The sequence below is a fragment of the Coptis chinensis genome, chromosome 7 (assembly GCF_015680905.1).
Source record: "Coptis chinensis isolate HL-2020 chromosome 7, ASM1568090v1, whole genome shotgun sequence".
Classification (NCBI taxonomy): Eukaryota; Viridiplantae; Streptophyta; class Magnoliopsida; order Ranunculales; family Ranunculaceae; genus Coptis; species Coptis chinensis.
The window spans coordinates 20,575,487-20,595,609 of record NC_141462.1 but is presented as its reverse complement, the minus strand read 5'-3'; the positions used below and the strand labels follow the sequence as shown (position 1 = coordinate 20,595,609).

General features: G+C 36.1%; 2 protein-coding genes and 1 pseudogene across 2 annotated transcripts; 2 read left to right on the top strand and 1 right to left on the bottom strand.

The window, feature by feature from the left end:
• The first annotated feature begins 636 nt into the window (after nucleotides 1–636).
• Nucleotides 637–1,760, top strand: LOC147486542 (uncharacterized). Its single transcript, XM_086573259.1, has 4 exons — nucleotides 637–840; nucleotides 928–1,020; nucleotides 1,118–1,222; nucleotides 1,303–1,760. Exons 1-4 carry the CDS (start codon nucleotides 643–645, stop codon nucleotides 1,648–1,650), a joined length of 744 nt encoding a protein of 247 aa, XP_086429385.1. The 5' UTR covers nucleotides 637–642; the 3' UTR covers nucleotides 1,651–1,760.
• A 4,595-nt stretch (nucleotides 1,761–6,355) lies between these two features.
• On the top strand, nucleotides 6,356–11,436 carry LOC147486541 (subtilisin-like protease SBT4.3). Its single transcript, XM_086571260.1, has 10 exons — nucleotides 6,356–6,525; nucleotides 6,675–6,766; nucleotides 6,902–6,993; nucleotides 7,118–7,364; nucleotides 8,735–9,239; nucleotides 9,505–9,599; nucleotides 9,695–9,910; nucleotides 10,119–10,230; nucleotides 10,319–10,532; nucleotides 10,760–11,436. The coding sequence occupies exons 1-10, from the start codon at nucleotides 6,436–6,438 to the stop codon at nucleotides 11,293–11,295; spliced, it is 2,199 nt and encodes a 732-aa protein (XP_086427386.1). The 5' UTR covers nucleotides 6,356–6,435; the 3' UTR covers nucleotides 11,296–11,436.
• A 2,242-nt stretch (nucleotides 11,437–13,678) lies between these two features.
• LOC147486540 (cyclin-dependent kinase F-4 pseudogene) lies at nucleotides 13,679–14,689 on the bottom strand (annotated as a pseudogene).
• Nucleotides 14,690–20,123: the final 5,434 nt, after the last annotated feature.

Sequence of the window (20,123 nt, the reverse complement as noted above, 5' to 3'; positions counted from 1 at the left end):
TATTCTTTGTGGTTGGACACCTAATTAAAATATTTTGATGATTTCATTTGTACAAATGGTATACTTTTGTTGTTTAGAAGTATTAACACCTCATGTTTCTTATATAGTTATGGTATCTGGACCTGGTCGTCGACGTGCATATGCTAGTGTTCAGGCTCAATCCACTCAGGATGGTTCTTGTAATGGCGATAAACTCATTCATTCTTATGTCTTTTTTTTTCCTTACATATATTATTTTAGATTCCTAACTAACTATTTTTATGCATTTTAAATAGCTTCTTGAAAAAAAAAAAAAAAGTTAGAGGGAAGGCGAAAAATAAATTTCTCACAAAACACATCAAGCGAGGGGGTGGGAAACCAATAATAGAGATTCCTTTTGGGACAACGAGGCCTATAGGCGATTGGAGCCAAGAATGGATCAATGAGCTTGGCATCATTGCAAAGTATTTCATGCCGCAGTTTGCCCATAAATGGAAAGATGTGGATGGCGACGCAAGAACGCTTTTACATGACAAAGTTTTGGTAATTGACTCATACATAATGGTGACTCAATATTTCTAGCTTAGTTTTTTAAGTTTATTGCAAAAAATTCTTTTGGTGGGTTATTTCTTTTCACATTTGTTTTTGTAGGAGAAGTTTGGAATGGATATGAGTCAACCATATGTGGTGTCAGCTGTGAATGGATATTTAAGGGACCGCTTTAAAGATTTCAGGTGTAAGCTTCACACACACTATGAGAAGCTTCCAAACAATATAAACAAACGTGAACGCCCATTCAACGGTGTTTCACAAGAGGCTTGGGAGAGTTGGTGTGATTTTTGGGAGACTGAAAAGTTCATGGTAACTGAGAATTGAATCATCTATTGTTGTTTTGTTTTGATAATTGATGTGTTATAATCAATACAAAATGTATTTGTCTATATACAGAATGTTAGTACCAAAAACAAGTATAGTCGCTCGTGTTTAACAACTGGCCACCGTGGTGGTTCAAAGTCTTTTATGCGGAGACTAGCTGACATGGTATAACCAACTGCTCATTACTTAAATGATGGACACTTTTTTGTCTGTGGCTATTTCCGTACTATCATTCTAATATGTCTCTTTGGAAATGGTACAGGCTGATCCCGAGAGCCAACAAGAGCCTAGTAAGATTGAATTGTACAAAAATACCCATTATAGTGAGAAGAAAGGCTGGATTTCTCGCCAAGCTGAAGAGAACTATGTAATTAAATGTCTTATCTATTTGTATGTTAAGTTTTGGTATTTATTTAATATTAATTTCTGATCTAACTAATTCTACAGGAGAAAATGCGTGAACTCAGATCTCAGCCTCTTGAAGAAGGCTCCAATCCATTGACAGATCAAGATATATTTGACAAAGTATTGGGTGTAAGACGTGGATATAATAGAGGTCTTGGTCATGGACAAGCTGTTACATCAAGTAGAGTTGGAGGCGGATTCGTGAATGTAGAGGTGGATCAGCTGAGGAGGAGGGCAGCAGATGCAGAGAACCAGCTAGAGGAGTTGCGTAATGCGACCCAAGAGAGAATGGATACCCAACAACAGACAATGAACGCCCAACAAGCTAGAATCGATGAGCAACAATGTGCATTAAACTTTCTTATGTCGAAGTTCCAGGGTGGTCCTTGATTGTGGTACGAACTCCCAACTTTGCTCTTTTTATAATTTTTGGTTAGTTATGTTTGCATTATTCATTAGTAGAAATAGTTCTTATACTATCCATTTCTACCTCATTTGCGTAGCTAGTATTGAAATCATTGAGTTGAAGCGACTAAAGTTGTCGTCTATGCTGGACAATTGGTTGTAGAGTTGGTTGCACCTAACCATATAACGTTGCTGGTGTCCAACAAGAACTCATTGAACCATGCCTTTTTCAGAGGCTAGGAGGCGGGTGGGGGGGACTCTAAAAACTTGGTTTTAAGAGCTATCTACTTACTGTTTATGTTGTTGGATTTGGGAGCAGGCATTAACTTTCTATAGATGAACTAGGTGGTGAGAACTGTTAGAATTCAAGAGGTTACTGTTTATATGATCGCAGTCAAGCTTTTGTGTAGTATATATGTGGACTGCAGTTCACTTTTAGTGTATATTGGAGTATTGCTCTATTTGGGTCTGCTTGTGCCCATAACTGTGAGTTGTGGGAACAAGTTGAATTGTATGGTAGGGGGTGGTAGGGGGTAGGTGGGTGTGTGTTCTGTATGTGCATTGTGGGGTTATGGATAGTGGGACATGAGCTACTTAACCTGCTGTGGGTTTTATATGTCGTAATTATACTGTGTTCTGGGAACTGTTCTTATTTCAAGTATGGAACTGATTCATTGCATCAAGTATATGGGTATGGTGGTACGCTGGTTTGGAAACATCTTTATTTACAGTGTTTTAGGAAGCAAAGGAGAAAGAGGTTTATTTACGTATAAAGAGTGAGCACTCGCAGCGTGTGTGTGTGTGTGTGTGTGTGTGTGTGTGACTATTTGCTCTTAATCCATGGGTATGTGTGTGGGAGTGTGGTGCAGCTAAGGGGAGGTGCTGTTTCAGCAAGGGGGAAGGTGATTGAGTGCACTGGAGGTGTGCGGAGAGTTAATACAGTACTATAGAATATCATGCATACCCAGTTTCTTTAAAGGATTGGAACACCAATTATAGTGTACTCTTCATAATATTTATATTGGATTTTGTCGCCTTGAATATTGATATTTATTATACGGAGTTTTGAGTTTGAGTTACCATTTCATTGCATGTGAAGTAAATGTAGCCATATATTTGTTGGTATATGTCCGAATAACTTGTTAATGGGGTACTATTTCTTTTTCTTTTTTCAGGTTCAAGACTGAGTTTAGGAATGGAAAGAGCTATTGGTGGGTCTGTATATGTGGTAGAAACTTAGTCTTTCTTTTGTTGGTGAATTGGACAAATAGATTTTGTCGACTTTGGGGTAGAAGCATAAATGTAGGATGTAGGATATTTCCTTTTCATGCTTATTGGTTTAAGAATGGATTATATCACTCTTATTTTGTTTTGTAGAAGAGATGATCTCAATACATGACATTTGGATATTGTTGGTTAAAGTTTATGCTTCTTTGTATTTTTCTTTTTGGTTAAAAGTGTAGTAAAAATGCAGGTACATGAAACCTATATGATTGAGCAAAAGCAGGAAAAAAAAATATCAAATTCGGAAAGATCCATAAAAATTGTAAAAACTTTTGGCAGCATTCTAGACTGTCACAGAAAACCAGCTCTTATCGACGACAAAAAACGTAGGAAATAATAACGTATAGCGATGTTAAAAAACGTAGCCAAAACTAGATTTAATTTAAAAATATCATACCATTTACTACGATTACCAATGTTGTTGGTATATCATCTTTGGCTACATACACAAAAACGTGGCTTAAAGTCAACCACCAGCGACGATTACAAATGTCATAAAACAAACAAGAGACGAAGTTGAAGACTTTATGTGACAATTAAAATCGTCGCTATTGCTATAAGTAAAGCAACGTTTCACATAATGTCACCACAGAATAACTTTTTGCCACGTTTCTAAATGCAAACGGGAACTAGTGTTTGCGACGATATGTTTCGTTCTAGCGACACTTTATAACGCGTGCCTAAAAAGGTGGGCTGTAGAGACACAATCATATATATCGTCGGTATAGATCATTTGCGACTATATCATTTGCCACGTTTGCGTGACGGTCAATAAATCGTCGCAACTGACTATTAGCGACGTTTTATTATGTTTTTGCAACAGTTTTTTTCGCCACTAAAAATCTTATCTGTTGTAGTGTCATAATGATTTCATAATAAATTGATATTGGAATCATTATGAACAATAGTTGTGTATGGAGTTACCTCGTCTTGGTCGCCATCTTGGTCATTTGATTGAAATTTCTCTTCATTAAATAGTTCATTTTCCACATTAAAAACATCATATGCCCATTCCATTTCACTCAATATCATCAAAAAAAAAATGAAAAATAAAAAGATGGGTTGTAAATAGAAATAGAATAAAAGAATTTGAAAAAGAAGATGAATATGTGTAGAGAAAGAAGAGATGTGTGAGTTAAGTTTATTTGAATTGGAAAATGAGAGGAGTGGAAAAAAAAAGTGTGGGTTTAAGGAAGGTTTCTTAAAAGAGAGTAAAAAGACAAAAGTTGAAATTTATGTGTTTTCACTTTTTAAGTGGAGTATGCCCTAAGAGATTATTTGGGGACATATCCAGTATTATTTTTTTTTTTAAAATGGGGTCTGCCTTGAGATATATGGGGTCTATATATAGCAATTCCAATTCTAATTACACAGTAACCATCTCCTCTCCATCGAACTTGAAAATAGGTGGTATTCCTAACCAAAATGTTTTACCAAATTGTTAGGAATAATCATTTTTTGTTGCTTCAATCATAATGTTATACATCCACACATATTAGATTGAATGCGCGTATAATTGAACATGCAACTAAGCCAATAAAGCAATTCTCTGCACGTCTACTCATGATCGAGTCATGAACTGAACCAAATCATCAACTAAGAAGACGCGGTAAAGTGGATTAAATTCAGCAAGCTCATTTTTCCAGACTTTCTGTACTTAGGGCTGCAACTTGGGCGGGATAACCCAAGACCGACCCAAACGTTTAGCCCATATTCAGCCTGTTAAAATTTGGGTTAGGGCCTGGGATCCAGCAACCTATAAAAAGCCCAGTATGTATTGTCATTGTTGGCACTTGGCACGTGGCCTATTTGAAATGGAATGTTTTAGGCGGGAAAGACTAAAGAGTGATAAAATCTGATGCCTCCATTTTCATTGAATATCAAAAAAAATAATAAAATTTTCAATTGATTAAAAAAAAATTATCAAAAAGAAGTAAAAAAAAAAAAAATCCAAGGAAAATAGGTGGAAGCATTTGGGAAACTATAGGCATTCACATTTTCACTCTTAGAGCAAGTCTAATGGGGTGTTATATAGCTTTTAACAGCCCCATATAGCACCCCAACTACCAAAATGTCACTCCAATAGAACTGCTAGAAGAGTTTTAAATTTGGTTGGTATGATAAATTTAGTCAAATTTATAGCATTATCTAGCAGTTGCCATAATTATGTTATAGGAGACGGAAGGCAGAATTTCTGCCGTTTATATGTTAAATTATGTTAAATTTCGACAAACGATACATTTTTTGCCGTCTGTGCTTTAACTTTCAACTTAAATTCATAAAATATTGGATGGACGACACACTTTCTGCTTTCGGTATCAATTTGACACTTCAACTTTAAAACCTCAATTGGAATGGTTTTTAGTTTTCACATACAAATTTGACTTGGCTGGCTAAAACTGCCAAAAAAAACTTAGGTGACACCTTTTATCAGCTCTATTTAGCAGCTCCCCATTAGACTTGCTCTTAAGGAATCCAATCCAATCACATAAAACAGGTAAAGTTTTTGATAAATTGCCAACAAGTACTTTTTTTTTTTACTTTTGGTTTAAAATAATTTTCTATATTGATAGTTTAAATAACTATTAATTTCATGTATGTCACAATTTATTAACTGAGCATTGACATTATCTCTGTTTTGCTTCACTCCCAGAATGTCTTGACAGCCAAATATTACTTGTCGAGCAGAGCAAACGCATTCTCGAAAATGGAGAACCACTAGTCAAGAATAAAAATCCCCATTATTTTTGTTTTATGGTTTTTCAGTCTTTTAATTGCAAACAATCATCTCATGCACTGAGAGTTGAAGATTAATTCATCCTGTTCTAAGCTGATAAATTGATAATATTGTTCTTTGGCTTCATGATGAAAAAATCGGAAATATAGTCGCCCTGTTTATAGTGTACAAGTTACAGCCGTGCAGAGAAGACTCCAGTGTCCAATGAGGCTTGGCATCACAAGTGACTCTATTCAAGTTGCCAAGTTTGAGATGGTAATCTCCAGCATGTTGTGCAGTGCTCATGATTTATTAAGAAAGTAATGAACTTGTTTTGAATATAAAAGTGACTTTAATTACAATGAAAGTTATGAAATCGTCTCTAACAAAATCGCAAAACATTTTATTTCTGTAGTAAATTTCAAAGTTGAAATTTGTACTTACAGTGATATAGTCTATGGTACTTACATTTTATACACAGTGTGAATAGTTTGAGACACGTGGCAAACATTGGAAATTACAACGACTAAGCAGGTAATAAAGGATACATGAAATATTTTCTTAGGCTTATAAACAGCACATTATCTTAAATTTAATGTGTAAACTTGTTACTTTCTTAGTTTCTTTGTATATACAACACACTTACCAGAAAAATGTCTAAATGGTTCTCTATATATGGAAATTTCATGATGAAGATATTCAAAATCTTTCTGTTCCTAGTATTTGCTATAAATTGAGGTTTCAACTCTCACATTTTTAAGTATCAAACAATGGCTACACTTAACAGTCTTATTGTCTTTTCAGTTGTTATATACACCATAGGAATCATATTTTCTTGTGTTTTTGCGGATGATAAAAAAGTGAGTTACTTCTAGCCTCTTTAATGTGCAACTCCACTTTTTTTTTTTTTTTTGCTAAATCAAAAAATATAGATTCAGTACATATACTCATGACATTATATCGTAGTTACATGTAACATTTTTGTGTGACATTAATAATGACTATACAGGTTTATATAGTCTACATGGGAGCACTTCCTAGTGGTGACTATTCGCCATTAGTGCATCATGAGAGCATTCTACAAGAAGTCCTTGAAAACAGGTAGTATCTACTACATTAGCCTTCCAGATCGAGTAGATAAAGTTTATGAGATTGGTATTTCGTTCAAATTAAATATTTTAGTTACTGTTAGAAAATCATATTGCTTGACTGTTTTCCAAACTTGCCTTGTTTCAGTCTTCCATCAGATGCCCTGATTCATAGCTACAAAAGGAGTTTTAATGGATTTGCAGCCAATCTTACTGATAATGAGAGACAAAAAATTTCCAGTTCGTAGTACATTTATATATTTGGTTTTAATGGATTTAGATTATATTTCTCAGAAAATCTGGAAGTCCTAATATATATTACTATGTCAATAATATGTGATCTGTATTAATTACTTATATGCAGACATGGAAGGCATATTATCAGTATTTCCAAGTAGAACAATTAAACTTCAGACAACAAGATCTTGGGATTTCATTGGATTCAAGGAGAATGTGAAGAGAGTTCCTATGGTCGAGAGCGATGTCATAGTGGGCATGCTAGACACTGGGATTTGTCCAGAAGCAGAGAGCTTCAGCGATGAAGGCTTCGGTCCTTCCCCTAAGAAATGGAAAGGCACTTGCAATGGAGGAAACAATTTTAAATGCAACAAGTAACTCTTATCCCTGAATTATGTCATTTTTGGTTAATTGCACCAGTATTTTATGTTTTCTGCTATGCTAATACCTATAGTCAGAAGTTTCCCAACAAACTTTGGCTTATTTCGCTGTTATGCTAAGAACATAATTTATTTATTGAGTTAGCTAACTGAACATACAAAAACTATTCAACTTGCTTAGTGATTTTATCCTCATTGTTTTTTGTTTTTTTTTTTCGTTGGGCAAGATTAATTGTATTAAATGAAAAAGAAAAAAAATATACAAAAGGTGTGTAGAGATGATGCAACATGCTGCATTCTCTAAGTTCATGCCAATTCAAGCAAACTGCAGACTACTATTTCCATTTATAAGAATGGTAATAGCTTACATACATTGAAATCTGTAGAAAGTCTGGAATGGACCTTCCCATTTATGAAGCCAATCAGGTTTTCCTTCCCGAACTATTCGTTCATTGACAGCAAGTGATGCGCCAGTCTTGGCCAACCTATCTGCTGTATAGTTTTTTTGTTTTTTGAAATGGTTATGGGGTTAAGGCACAACCTGTTTTATTAATAGTTGAACCTTACAAGCCTCCCTAAGAGTTAGATCATTAAAAGGAGGTACACAAAGACTTACAAGATCGATCTACAGACATCAAGCCTGACATACATGAGAAAGTGTTGGCTTCTCTAAGATCTACAAACATACAAGATCGATCTACAGACATCTGCTGTATAGTTGGCTTCTCTAAAAATACTAGTGATCTTGGTGTGGTTTATCTAAAGAAAGTGTTAAAGTCCACTTGAAAAAGACCACATATGGTTCAGCATTCAGCAATGATATCCATTGGATTATAAACAAAATCATATTCAGACTTTTCTTTGGCATCTCAGCCAAAATTTAGATGTATTATAACCCAACGGTATGTTTCCTCCTCATCTGTGAATGAGGCAATGAGCATACAAATTTTCAATATGTCGGTCTTATTTCATGTAGTTATATGTTGGCTGCACTTCCAAAGTCCAAACCATTAGCTTTTTCAAATTGTTTTGACTCGTCCCCTGATATTGGGATTGTGGAATACGTTTTACGCGAAAATAAACAATCATATACAAGTTTCTTTGTACATGAGCTCATTGTGTAGCCAACATGTCAAAGATTGGAAAATCTCACATCCAAAAGTAGGTGGACACAATAGAAATTTAGAAAGAACTAGTCCTAATTCGATCAAGAAATTGCACCTAGTCATATGTTTGCTCTCTGTATCTGGCCAATAGGGCTAGCTCGATGCCTTCAGCGGCCTAGTATATACCAGTCTTTCCATCCAAAATCGATTTATGTTTTCTTCCTTGGTACAGTTTTCATGTAAGTTAAACTTTTACAGCAAGCTCATTGGTGCTCGATTCTATGATTCCTACAAACTCAAAGCCCACAATTCTGCGAGAGACACAAATGGACATGGCACACATACTGCATCAACAGCAGCTGGTAACCAGGTCAACAGTGTGAGCTTTGAGAGTTTGGCACAAGGCAATGCAAGAGGAGCAGTTCCCTCGGCAAGGATTGCTGTGTATAAAGTTTGTTGGAATGACCAATGTGGAGATTCTGATATATTGGCTGCTTTCGATGATGCCATTAGTGATGGTGTCGACATCTTATCTGTTTCTTTAGGTAATGATGATGCTGTTCAGTATCATTTTGATTCCATTGCCATTGGTGCCTTCCATGCTATGCAGAAAGGTATCCTCACCTCTCAATCTGGTGGAAATAACGGCCCTGGTAGATCAACAGTCACAAGTGTTGCTCCATGGAAGCTATCTGTCGCAGCTAGCAGCACTGATAGGCAAATCATAGACAAGGTTATCTTAGGGGATGGCACAACACTTGTGGTGAGCATGAGCCTAACAAATTTGTTATTATTTTTTAACTGCTTCTTAAGCAATGTATCTCTCTTTAGCTCTCTATTAATTATTAACTTCCGTACTGTCTCTGAACTCTGAATATAAGCTATCCTCGGATCCTTTCGTCAGGAAATGTAGTAGCTACATGTCCGCATATCTTAATATATTCATGTGTTAACCCTTTTGTTTTTTTTTTTAATCTTTCAAACCCCTATGTCATGCCAAAACATATAAGTGAGCTATCGGTTTTCAGGGTAGAGCTATAAATTCCTTTGATATGAAGGGGAAGAAGCATCCTCTGACAAAGCCAGTTTATCCTCTTAGTTCATGTGATAACCGCACTGCCAGGTATTGGCTCTTCTTCTGACAGTTTTCTAATTTGCCTTGAACTGACTGTTAGGAACAGGTTATTAATTCGCCAATATTCTTGAAAATGCTGATAGGTTGTGTGCTGAACATCTTTCGGATAATAGTCCAATAGGAAAAATTGTATTCTACGACTATTACACCCAGGGTGGACAAGACTTGCAGAACAAAGCTGCTGGCATGATTGTGGAATCTGAGCAGTTAAATGACTTCTCCCAGTTATACCCATTGCCTGCTTCTCTTCTGAATATTAAAGATGGGCAAAGAATTAGATCCTACATACACAATACAAAGTAAGTATTCTACAAGCCCAATCTTTTATGCTGCACAACTCCTGAAGCGTGCTCACTCCGTGTTATATATATCTACTTAACAGTTTCAGGTTAAATGTAGAAACAATTCCACTAGATGATTGATTTGTTAGCGCATGAAACACATCATTCAATCTTAACATTTGTGCTCTGAAAAAATCATTAAGCTTCAAGTTGGTTTCATAAACAGAAACCCTGTAGCAACCATTTTAAAGGCGGAGGAACTGAAAAATGCAAATGCTCCTGTGGTTGTTTCATTTTCCTCCCGTGGACCTAATCCCATTACAAGAGCAATTCTCAAGGCAAGTTGTTACTTTTGATCTCAAATCCTTAACTTATAATATCTTCTCTCCGTTTATTATATTTGTGTTTCGAAATTATGTGTTGCAGCCTGACATAAGTGCCCCTGGAGTAGAAATCCTAGCAGCATGGCCACAAGCACTTTCAGCTACAGGCATCTTTGGAGATAAGAGGTTTCTGAAATATAATTTTCTCTCTGGGACATCTATGGCATGTCCCCATGCAACTGGTGCAGCTGCTTATGTAAAGTCATTTCACCCTGATTGGTCACCTTCTGCAATCAAGTCTGCTCTTATGACTACAGGTAAACTGATTCACAATGTGTCTTGATTAATTATGTGCTTTTAGCCAGTGCACTCGTGAATTAAAGTTAAATTGGAACAAGGTAATTAACGAATAATTGTGGATGAATGAATGAGTAGACCTAGTCGCATTCACGTCACATCTCCTCTACGCATTTCCGCTATATTCCCTGATTTATTATTGAGTCTAATATTTGAAGTATCTAAATACTTTTCCTTCTGTTCATAGCTTTTCCCATGAATTCTACAACCAACCCGGATGCTGAGTTTGCATATGGTGCTGGCCACATTGATCCTGTGAAGGCAGTAAATCCTGGCTTAGTGTATGATGCTCTTGAAGAAGATTACATAGAACTGTTATGCAACATAGGATATACCAAAGACCAAATTAAACTCCTATCAGGTCGTAACAGCAGTTGTTCGAAGCATTCCAGAGGATCTCCGAGGGATCTCAACTACCCTACCATGTTATCTGATGTCCCAAAAGCTAATTTTACCAGGAAAGTTACCAATGTTGGTGTGGCAAACTCTACTTACAGAGCAACCATCAAATCTCCTTCAAACTTGAAAATAAGTGTTGAACCAAAAGTTCTCTCCTTCAAATCCTTAAACGAGAAGCAGTCTTTCCTTGTAATGGTGTCAACAACGGCTCCCAAAGAAAACTCTATAGTCTCTGCATCAGTGGTATGGTCTGATGGTGTTCACACTGTACACAGTCCAATAGTTCTTTACCTAGAAAGCAATGCAACAGTGTCACAACAGTGATATCTTAGGTCATCTCTTGCTTGACTGCATTGAGAAGTTCGAATTGTATGAATGTACTATTCTCATTTTCTGCTGATTTATGAAGTATAACTTACGGGCTTAGTGATGTACGACCATATACACATAACTGCTTTCTTGGCCTTTTTGTAGAATCATGAATCATCCAAGAGAGCTGCTGGCCGGTATGTTGACTCGTAAAATGAGTTTAATTGACTAGGAATAGAGAGCTTTAGAACTATTCCTTCAGGAAGATCCTCTTGTACTAACAACACCAGTGTTGTGTTATTTTGAATAAAACAAGTGGATCCTGGCTTGAGGCTTGGGCTCTTTGATCCCTTAGCTTCTTTTTGGTAAACATTTTTCCTTAACTATTTCCTAATAGGTTTGGAAACATAATTGGATATGGATTGGGAAAAGAAAAGTTGTGGATTAGTGGACTCCATCGGGAAACTGAAGCAGTTCTCTACAAAAGCAGATCGACTAGTTCTCCATGTTTCTTGTCTCTATATAAACACTTCTTCCAGCAGCCTATAGTATCTGGAAAAAATTTATTTTATATTCTAAACTACGTTTTTGGGTAGTCAATCAGTCTCGTTGTTCGTCCTTTTCTTCTTTGGTTTGTGTGCAGTAAACAGAGAAGAGTAATAACTTGTTGTTGTATCCTGGAGGTTGACGTGGTTTGTCTGCATAGAGAAGAACAAACGTGAAACAACCTTAAAAAGGTGCTTCAGCCTTCTTATATTCAATGTTTGTTCTTGTTGCAGAAATTATATTTCAATACAAAGTCGTTCCAGCTGCTGTTGTGCCCAGTTCTAAGAACGTTTCTGAGACCATTGAGGAAGTGTCATTGACAGAGAAGTCTATCTAGATATGACCTGCATTACTGTGATATATGGTCTCTATCAATTCTTGCTTATTACTGTATAGTCAAAATGCACCAAAGTGTTGCTATATTTAATTATGCCTGCAAAGTTGTACTTTTACCCATAGTTTTCAAACGAAGTAAGGGCATACAAACCTTGATTAGAAAGAAAATAGATACAACACCACATATAAATAGAAAATCTGCTGGCTACGTCAACATATATATACACACAGAAATGACATACACAATTCTACTTAGGGCTGTCAATGGGTTTCGATAACCCGATAATTGATCTGAACCAAACCGATAAAAAACGGTTTGGGTTTTGATAATTTAGTTTGCCCTCTACCGATCCGAAATCGAACCAAACTGTTAAGATATTGGTTTGGTTTTGGGTTTGCCCTCCTCCGAACCGATATGAACCCAAACCGATAAGATAGCATTTTAGTAATATTTATAATTAATTTTGTATAGGTTTATCAATTGTGTGGTTAAAATTAATTAATTTAATTTAAAATTTAATTGATTTTATTGTTTTCGGTTCGAATCGGTTCGGGTTTGATTTGCAATATATCTTATCGGTTCGGTTCGGTTTTGGATTAAACGTAATATTATCGGTTCGGTTCGGTTTTGGGTTTCCAATTTTCTTATCAGTTCGGATTCAGATTTTCCAAAACCCAATCCAAACCGATCCATTAACAGCACTAATTTTACCTATCTACACAATGAACTAAAAGCTGATTTTTCTGGAGATGAGATCTCCAATAGAGATCATCTCCACAAAAAAATCAACTCCTTTGAACATATCTAACCCTACCAAGAGTTGAGTTCAAGTTAGAAATTTGTTTTACGATCTAGAATTTAAACACCTTTTTGACAATACTAGAGACATCCAATTGAACTGATTTTTTGTGGAGATACTATCCATGGTAGTTAAGTCATTTCTACCAAAAATCAGCCCTTAGTTCAATATGCAAGTCCGCTTTTAAAATACATATGTCAATTCTATATGTCGACGTAGCCTGCCCGTTATATATTCAGCTGTTTACCGTATTTTCAATTCCATATGCTAGAGTAGTAATTGTTTGCTATCGGCCGACATAAGCATGACAGATATATATTCAATGAGATCGAGTAATTTTCATTCATCCTGATCCAAGATATTGAGTTCAGTTGCAAATTGCAGATATTTCAAGACCCATTAAAAATAAAAATAAAACAAATAGATTCATTGTTTGTTTAAAGACAAAAGGATTCAATGATTTGGGATCGGAACTATTAAAATTGGCGTCCGATATAGATTCTTACAAACAAAGATTTCAGTTCTTTTTTTCTTTTTTTAGGGTGCTGCACCCAAGTCATTTCTGGGCTGCCTACGTACATGGAGGGGACATATATAGAAAGCCTTACCCCACTTACAGATCAAGCATAAACGTAGTTCTTGATACATATGTAGGTAGAAGACATATAGTTAATATATACAACTCAAGTTAATCGATTCATCCTTTCTGCAGAACCCTAGATCAGAACCCTATTTACTTCACCATTCGTAGACGGAAACGTCATTGCAGTAGTGAGCCTGAGTTCCAAATCAAGCGGATGTTGAGCTTCAAAGCATGGTTTGAAGAAAGGATGTCGTAGAGCCTCTGCAGCAGTAGGCCTGTCGTTGGGATCCCAGGAAAGGAGTGACTCCATTAGCTCAATTGCATCGCGACTTGCTGATGGTATTAACACCTGAAGGGGCGTTCTTAAACACACAGGAAGCTGGATGTTGTGTGCTTCTGCTTCTTGAAGACCCTTATACCAGGAAAACGGACTACCTATTATGCTGCATATCTTGTGAAGTTGGTTGACATCATCCGTACCACAAAACAGAGGCTCCAGAAGAAAGAATTCAGCCATGATAGCTCCCATTGCCCACATATCAATAGCAGAACCGTACTTCGAAGACTTGACTAGAACCTCGGGTGCTCGATACCAGAGGGTTGTAATATTACTCGTGTATGATGGTTGATCAGACAAGCACTCTCGCGTGCAATCCAAATCGTCTTCCACCTCCAAGCACACTCTGGACGAACCCAAATCCGCAATCTTGACTAATTTTCCAGAAACTAGTATATTAGCTGGCTTAAGATCGCGGTGGAAGTACCCACGGCTATGCATGTAGTCGACTCCATTAAGTATCTGGAAGCAGTAACCTCTAATTTTTTCTTCAGAGAAAAACCTTGTTCTCTCCCTAATACGTTGGCACAGACTCATATCCATGTATTCAAATACCAAGCGCAAGAACTCACCTTCTTGGATAATTTCTTTGAGTTTGATGATGTTCGGATGATCCAATGCAACGAGTGCCTTCAGTTCCCTCATCTCTATACAATCTTCCGACAAACGACAACGATCCTTCAAGAACTTGATTGCAACAGTTTCGCCGTTATGCTTATCGTTAGCTTGAGCAACAATCCCAAAGTTCCCTTCCCCAATTTTTCTGATGATTGTGTACTTGGACAGACCTTCATTGTAACCACTCATCTTGCTTGATAATCTCCTGTACCTAACTCAAAGGATGATAAACAAAGAGAGGATGAAGAACAAATTTTTTATATATGTAAGTTTCTTGGCGGTAAGTTTGCTTGAGAGTTTGAAATCCTATATGATTCGGAACTAGAGACGTACTCAGTTCTAGTCCTGCTTGGTCTCGAATTTGTTATGACTTGGGTGTCAATTCTAAGCGTATGGTATTCCGGTATTCCGCAACAACAATTTTCAAGACTTTCAGCCCCAAAAAACTTGTTAGAGCATTTGCAATGCAGGTGATAGTTTTCACCCCCTCTATCACCGCCACCTCCTCACTTTTCACCCCCTCTATCACCAACCGGTGATAAACAAAAGTTGCAATGCAAAGGTGATAAAAAATACCGGGATGTTGGATTCCGCCACGGACATAAAAAATTGAAAAAACACTCGGACGGAATGAAAAACATCCCGCCTGAAATTTAAAAAAAAAAAAAACCGAAAAATCATTCGGAATCTAACATCCCACGAAAAAACCCATTTTTTAAAAAACCACGAGACGAATCCAACATCCCGTCCAAAGTTTTTTTTGATAAATTCGATTGGAAGGACTTCCGGAAAACTATCACTAAGTTTATCACCCAAAGATTGCACAAAGACTTTTAGGGAAATAGGTGATAGTTATCACTTCCCCCCCTCTATCACCTGCATTGCAAATGCTCTTAAGCCTATTGGGCCAACAAAAGTTCCAAACCAATTGGGCCACAGAAACTTTTAAAGCCTATTCGGCACAAAATGTTTTAAAGCTTTTGTAATTCAAGACTTCCGCACACTAATTCTGCCCTCTGGGGAAATTATGTCGTCTAATGTCTGTACCATAGTACAAAATATCAGGATATGGGTATTTATCGATATTCAATTTCTGGATATGTATCGTGGATATATCCCCTTCTTTGGGGATATTTGACATTGTTCCACATGCAAATATCGATGATATATCCAAAATATCAACAAATATCGTAGATATTGTGGATATTTCTTGATATATCATGATACATTATTTATATTTATTTGAAATATAATGGTAAATATTAAATAAAATTGTTATATATACAAAATATCGCAAAATATCACAAAATATCCCTAAATATCATAAATATCGCAAATATTATTGAAATATAACTGATATTTGCAGTCGTATATATCTCTAAACATATCGTGATATTTAAATATCTTTTTCTAAAATATGGATAGATATCCCCAAATATCGCGATATATCGGGATATTTTGTACTATGGTCTGTACTACCCTGCATTTGATTACATGGGAGCATCCAATGCATGCATTCGATGCGTTTACCTATTTTTTTTTTTTTTTTTTTTTTTTGATAAAGATAGTTATTGCTTTTACCTATTGTTAACACTCATTATTGAGGATTATTTTCATTTTTGGATTTGACTAGATATGTGGATAGTTCGGTAACTGCACGATATGTGGATAGCTAGTTCTTACACTGCACGATATAACTGCCATGATATACAAAGACTACCAACAAGTGATCCTGAAGCTAAAATATGGAACCAGTCTGCAAGCTGATTTCATTAGTTCAATTGCATTGTGACTCGGTGATGGCATTAACTCGTCAAGCAGCATTAGCTTTAGACTAAGGGTGTCAATGGGTATCACCGAAACCGGAGAAAAAATCATGGTTACGGTTCCTAATGTTAAGAATCGTTTAAAAATGGGTACTAAAAAAACTAGACCATATAGAACCGGACTATAATGGTTTTTTAAACAAAATAATCATACCATAACCAAAACTGAATGTTATCGTACTTTTAACATAAAAAATATCTAAATAAAATATATAAAAACTCAAAACGTTCATTTATATATTACTAAATTATATTTATTAGTGTGATATGTAGTTTTAATGGTATTTAATGTTATAAATAATATAAGAATATAGTTTACAGCCTTAAATATATGGTTTTACTTGACTTTATTATTGAATTATATAATTACTTACATCAATATTTAAAAACCGACTCGTTCGTGCGGTATTTTTGCGTTTTTGGTACACATTTTTTAATAAGACCAATAAAAAATGTGTGTAAATAGTGAATTTTTTAAGAACTGAAATGAAGAGCCAGAACCAAAAAAATTCACTAATGTTCTTAAAAAAACATTAAAAACTGGAACCGTAATGTTCTAATTGTAGAACTGAACTGTGGTTATGGGTAATGTTCTACAATTTTAAGAACCGCGAAGAACTGGAACTGCAAAATTAAATGGTTATTTGTTCTTACAACACTAAAAACTGGACCAAAACCAGACCATTAACACCACTAGTTTAGACACAGGAAACTAAATGTCATGTGTGTATGCTAGTAGAACACCATTGTAGCTACCTGCAAGAACACACTGTAGGAAACTTATTCCAAAAATATATTTATTGTTAAGTAAACAAGAAATCAAATTCATATAACAAATATATCATGAACAAACCTTTAATTTCAACAAACAAACAAACATTTTAGTTCAACAAATGAACTTAATTTACCAATGATTAAACCCGAGCCTAGTGAAGATTCACTATGTCCTTAAGACATATTTTTCCCCCTCACGGGTGCTTGAAGGTTGATGGAAAATTGTCTCTCAATATAGAACGGATTTCCTTCTATAGAAAGCTAGCACTTCAATTCTATAGAATCAGCGAACACAACATAGTATTTGACTAATAATAGAGGAAGAAGAGAAAGATCAGAACTCTGTGTAATCTGGTGTGTTTCTCTCCAAATTCATCCACTATTTATAGGTGAGTGGTGCCTCTTCGAAACAACACAGTGACTCTTGGAAAAAAGTAAGTAACTCTTAGAAAAGTCACATATTTTGAAAGGACACACTATTTTGACATAAAGCACTATTTCGAACCAGTGCCTATTTCAAAAGGTCACACCTTTTCGACATGATGCACTGTTTCGAACCAGTGCACATTTCGAAAGGTCGCACCTTTTCGGCATAATGCACTGTTTCGAACCAGTGCACCCTTTCGAAAAAGTTTTTCTCACTTTACGTACTGTTTCAAGAGAAACCCATTTCATCTCAATGTGGGATAACTTGGGAGACAAATTACTCATTCATATCTCAATGGATTTGTGCAAATCCATTTTTCTAACAATCCCCCATATGAATGAAAATTTGGCTTCTTCTATCATAAACATCAGATTTCTGTTCTTTTACAAATGAAAAGATACCGCATCAGGTCAAGTAGCATGTGAGGCCTTGAACTTACCTTAGTGAAAGACGATCAGATTTAATTGGATGATTAGTAGACTTCAATTAATGTCCTTGAACTGTCAGCCGTTTATATAAACCTAGACAATCATCTTCACACAGTACCTTCTCGAATACGGTTGGTTCTCACGTTTGTGTTCATTTTGGCCTTGAACACTTCTTGGTTTTAGATAGTGCTTTTAAGACATTTGCCTTTAAAATTCTCATAGAAGCGGCCCCACTTCGCACTAACATAGGTGATTTCTATAAAGAGTATCTTGCAATACTCCACTTGGATAACATAACTTTTCAAGATATAGTAAATTATTAAAAGCTTGACTTATCCTGGTTTTCGCAGCAAATATGCACTGTCTTATATAGGAATGAGTTAGAGTATATTATTACTCTTCAGTGCTAACTGAGTCACAAACGTAATTTAGTTGGCCCATTGAACCTAGATCTTGGGATCTCCAGTCAACTAGGTTAGTTTTTCTATTATGAGGACTCTTGGTTGATTATCTCAAAGGCTTTAAGCCCATTCCCCTTGATAATCTTTCCACTTGCTCTCTTGTTAAACCTTTTGTAAGCGAATCCACAATGTTATCTTTTGACCTTACATAGTCGATTGAGATAACTCCATTTGAGAGCAACTGTCTAACGGTGTTATGTCTACAACATATGTGTCGAGACTTCTCGTTATACATGCTACTGCGGCTCTACCAATAGCAGACAGATTACGCACACAAGTGTATACACTTGGCGGCATAGGTTTAGCCCAGTTTGGAATATCCTCTAAGAAATTTCGAAGCCAATATGCTTCTTCTCCAGCCTTGTCCAACGCTATATGAATTATAATTCCATAGTGAACCTTGCTATGCACGTTTGCTATGAGGATTTCCTTGAAATTATTTATGCATCTCTCCTAAAGCAAAACACCGCATTTGATGTCTTTTGAGTAATGCTTCAACAAATTTCTAATTTTGAATTGATTAATTCAATACATAATCCCCCACATTTCCCAATTTCTCATGACAAAGTCAATAAATTGGAAAACCATTTAGATATATGTTTTTCAAGTGAGGCGTCTTGTTAAAAAATGTCACATATCATTCATATAGTGTCGAAAACACTTCTAAGACCTCAATTTTGATTAGAAGTATGCTTACAAAACAATATCTTAAGCAATCTTCTTTATTGGCACTATTTGGCGCAATAGTAAAACACATACATCTTACAAATGATAAAATAATTTTAGAACCCTTTTAACACCCGCCATTCCTAACATCTGGAATGAAACAAGGATTCTTGGAATCTTGAATCATAATCCCCCCACAAGTGTGGCATTACCACCACCTTGTTTGCTTTCAAGTAGTCCATTCCAAGAATGACTTGAAAATAGTCTAAGTGAGCTATTATTAGGTCCACCTTTTCTCGCCAGTTGTTCATCTTAATGTCAACTTCCAAAGTGAGTCCTTTCACCGGTTCGGCTTCTTGGTTCAAGCCTCTCATAGAGCCTTTACATTCTGTGAGTTTCAATCCAATAACCTCGGATATATACTCAGAGATTAATGTACGAGTTGAACCAGTATCCACCATTGCTAGTAGACTGATAAGAGCCCAAAACTGTAGTTTTCACCCCTTAACAATAATACTTTAAGACCAATTATGTGAGTAATAAATAAGAGTTAATGCTGATTACATGTTTTTATGTATTTCAAGCATTGGAGTCGATTATGTGCAGAAATGTGTCACTTTTGCGAGATAAAAGAGCAAGGGTTGGTTGCTAAGGAGTTCTATGATTAAAGGCCAAGATTCAAGTAGAAAAAGCATTTAAAAACCCCGGTCAAAGTTGAAAAGTCAAAGTCAACGTGGGCAGAAACAGCTCATAAAAGTCAGCAGAACTTTCGAAGACCGTATCTTTGGACTCAGACCTCATAATTGGGCCTACCTTATGTCAAAACGACCGGTTCGGAAAGAGCTATCCAATGGTCCAAACCTTGACCCAATCAGAGGAGCAAAAGTGGACGAAATGTCTGTTGAAGTCAAATCTAGCTGAAAAGGCTTTTGTGGACTGAAGAAATTGGATTTTAGGCTCGATTGTCCAGCCCAAATCATGGCTCCTCAGCCCATGCACAAAAATGTGGATTTGGTCTCCTCCATTTCAACACACAAGACT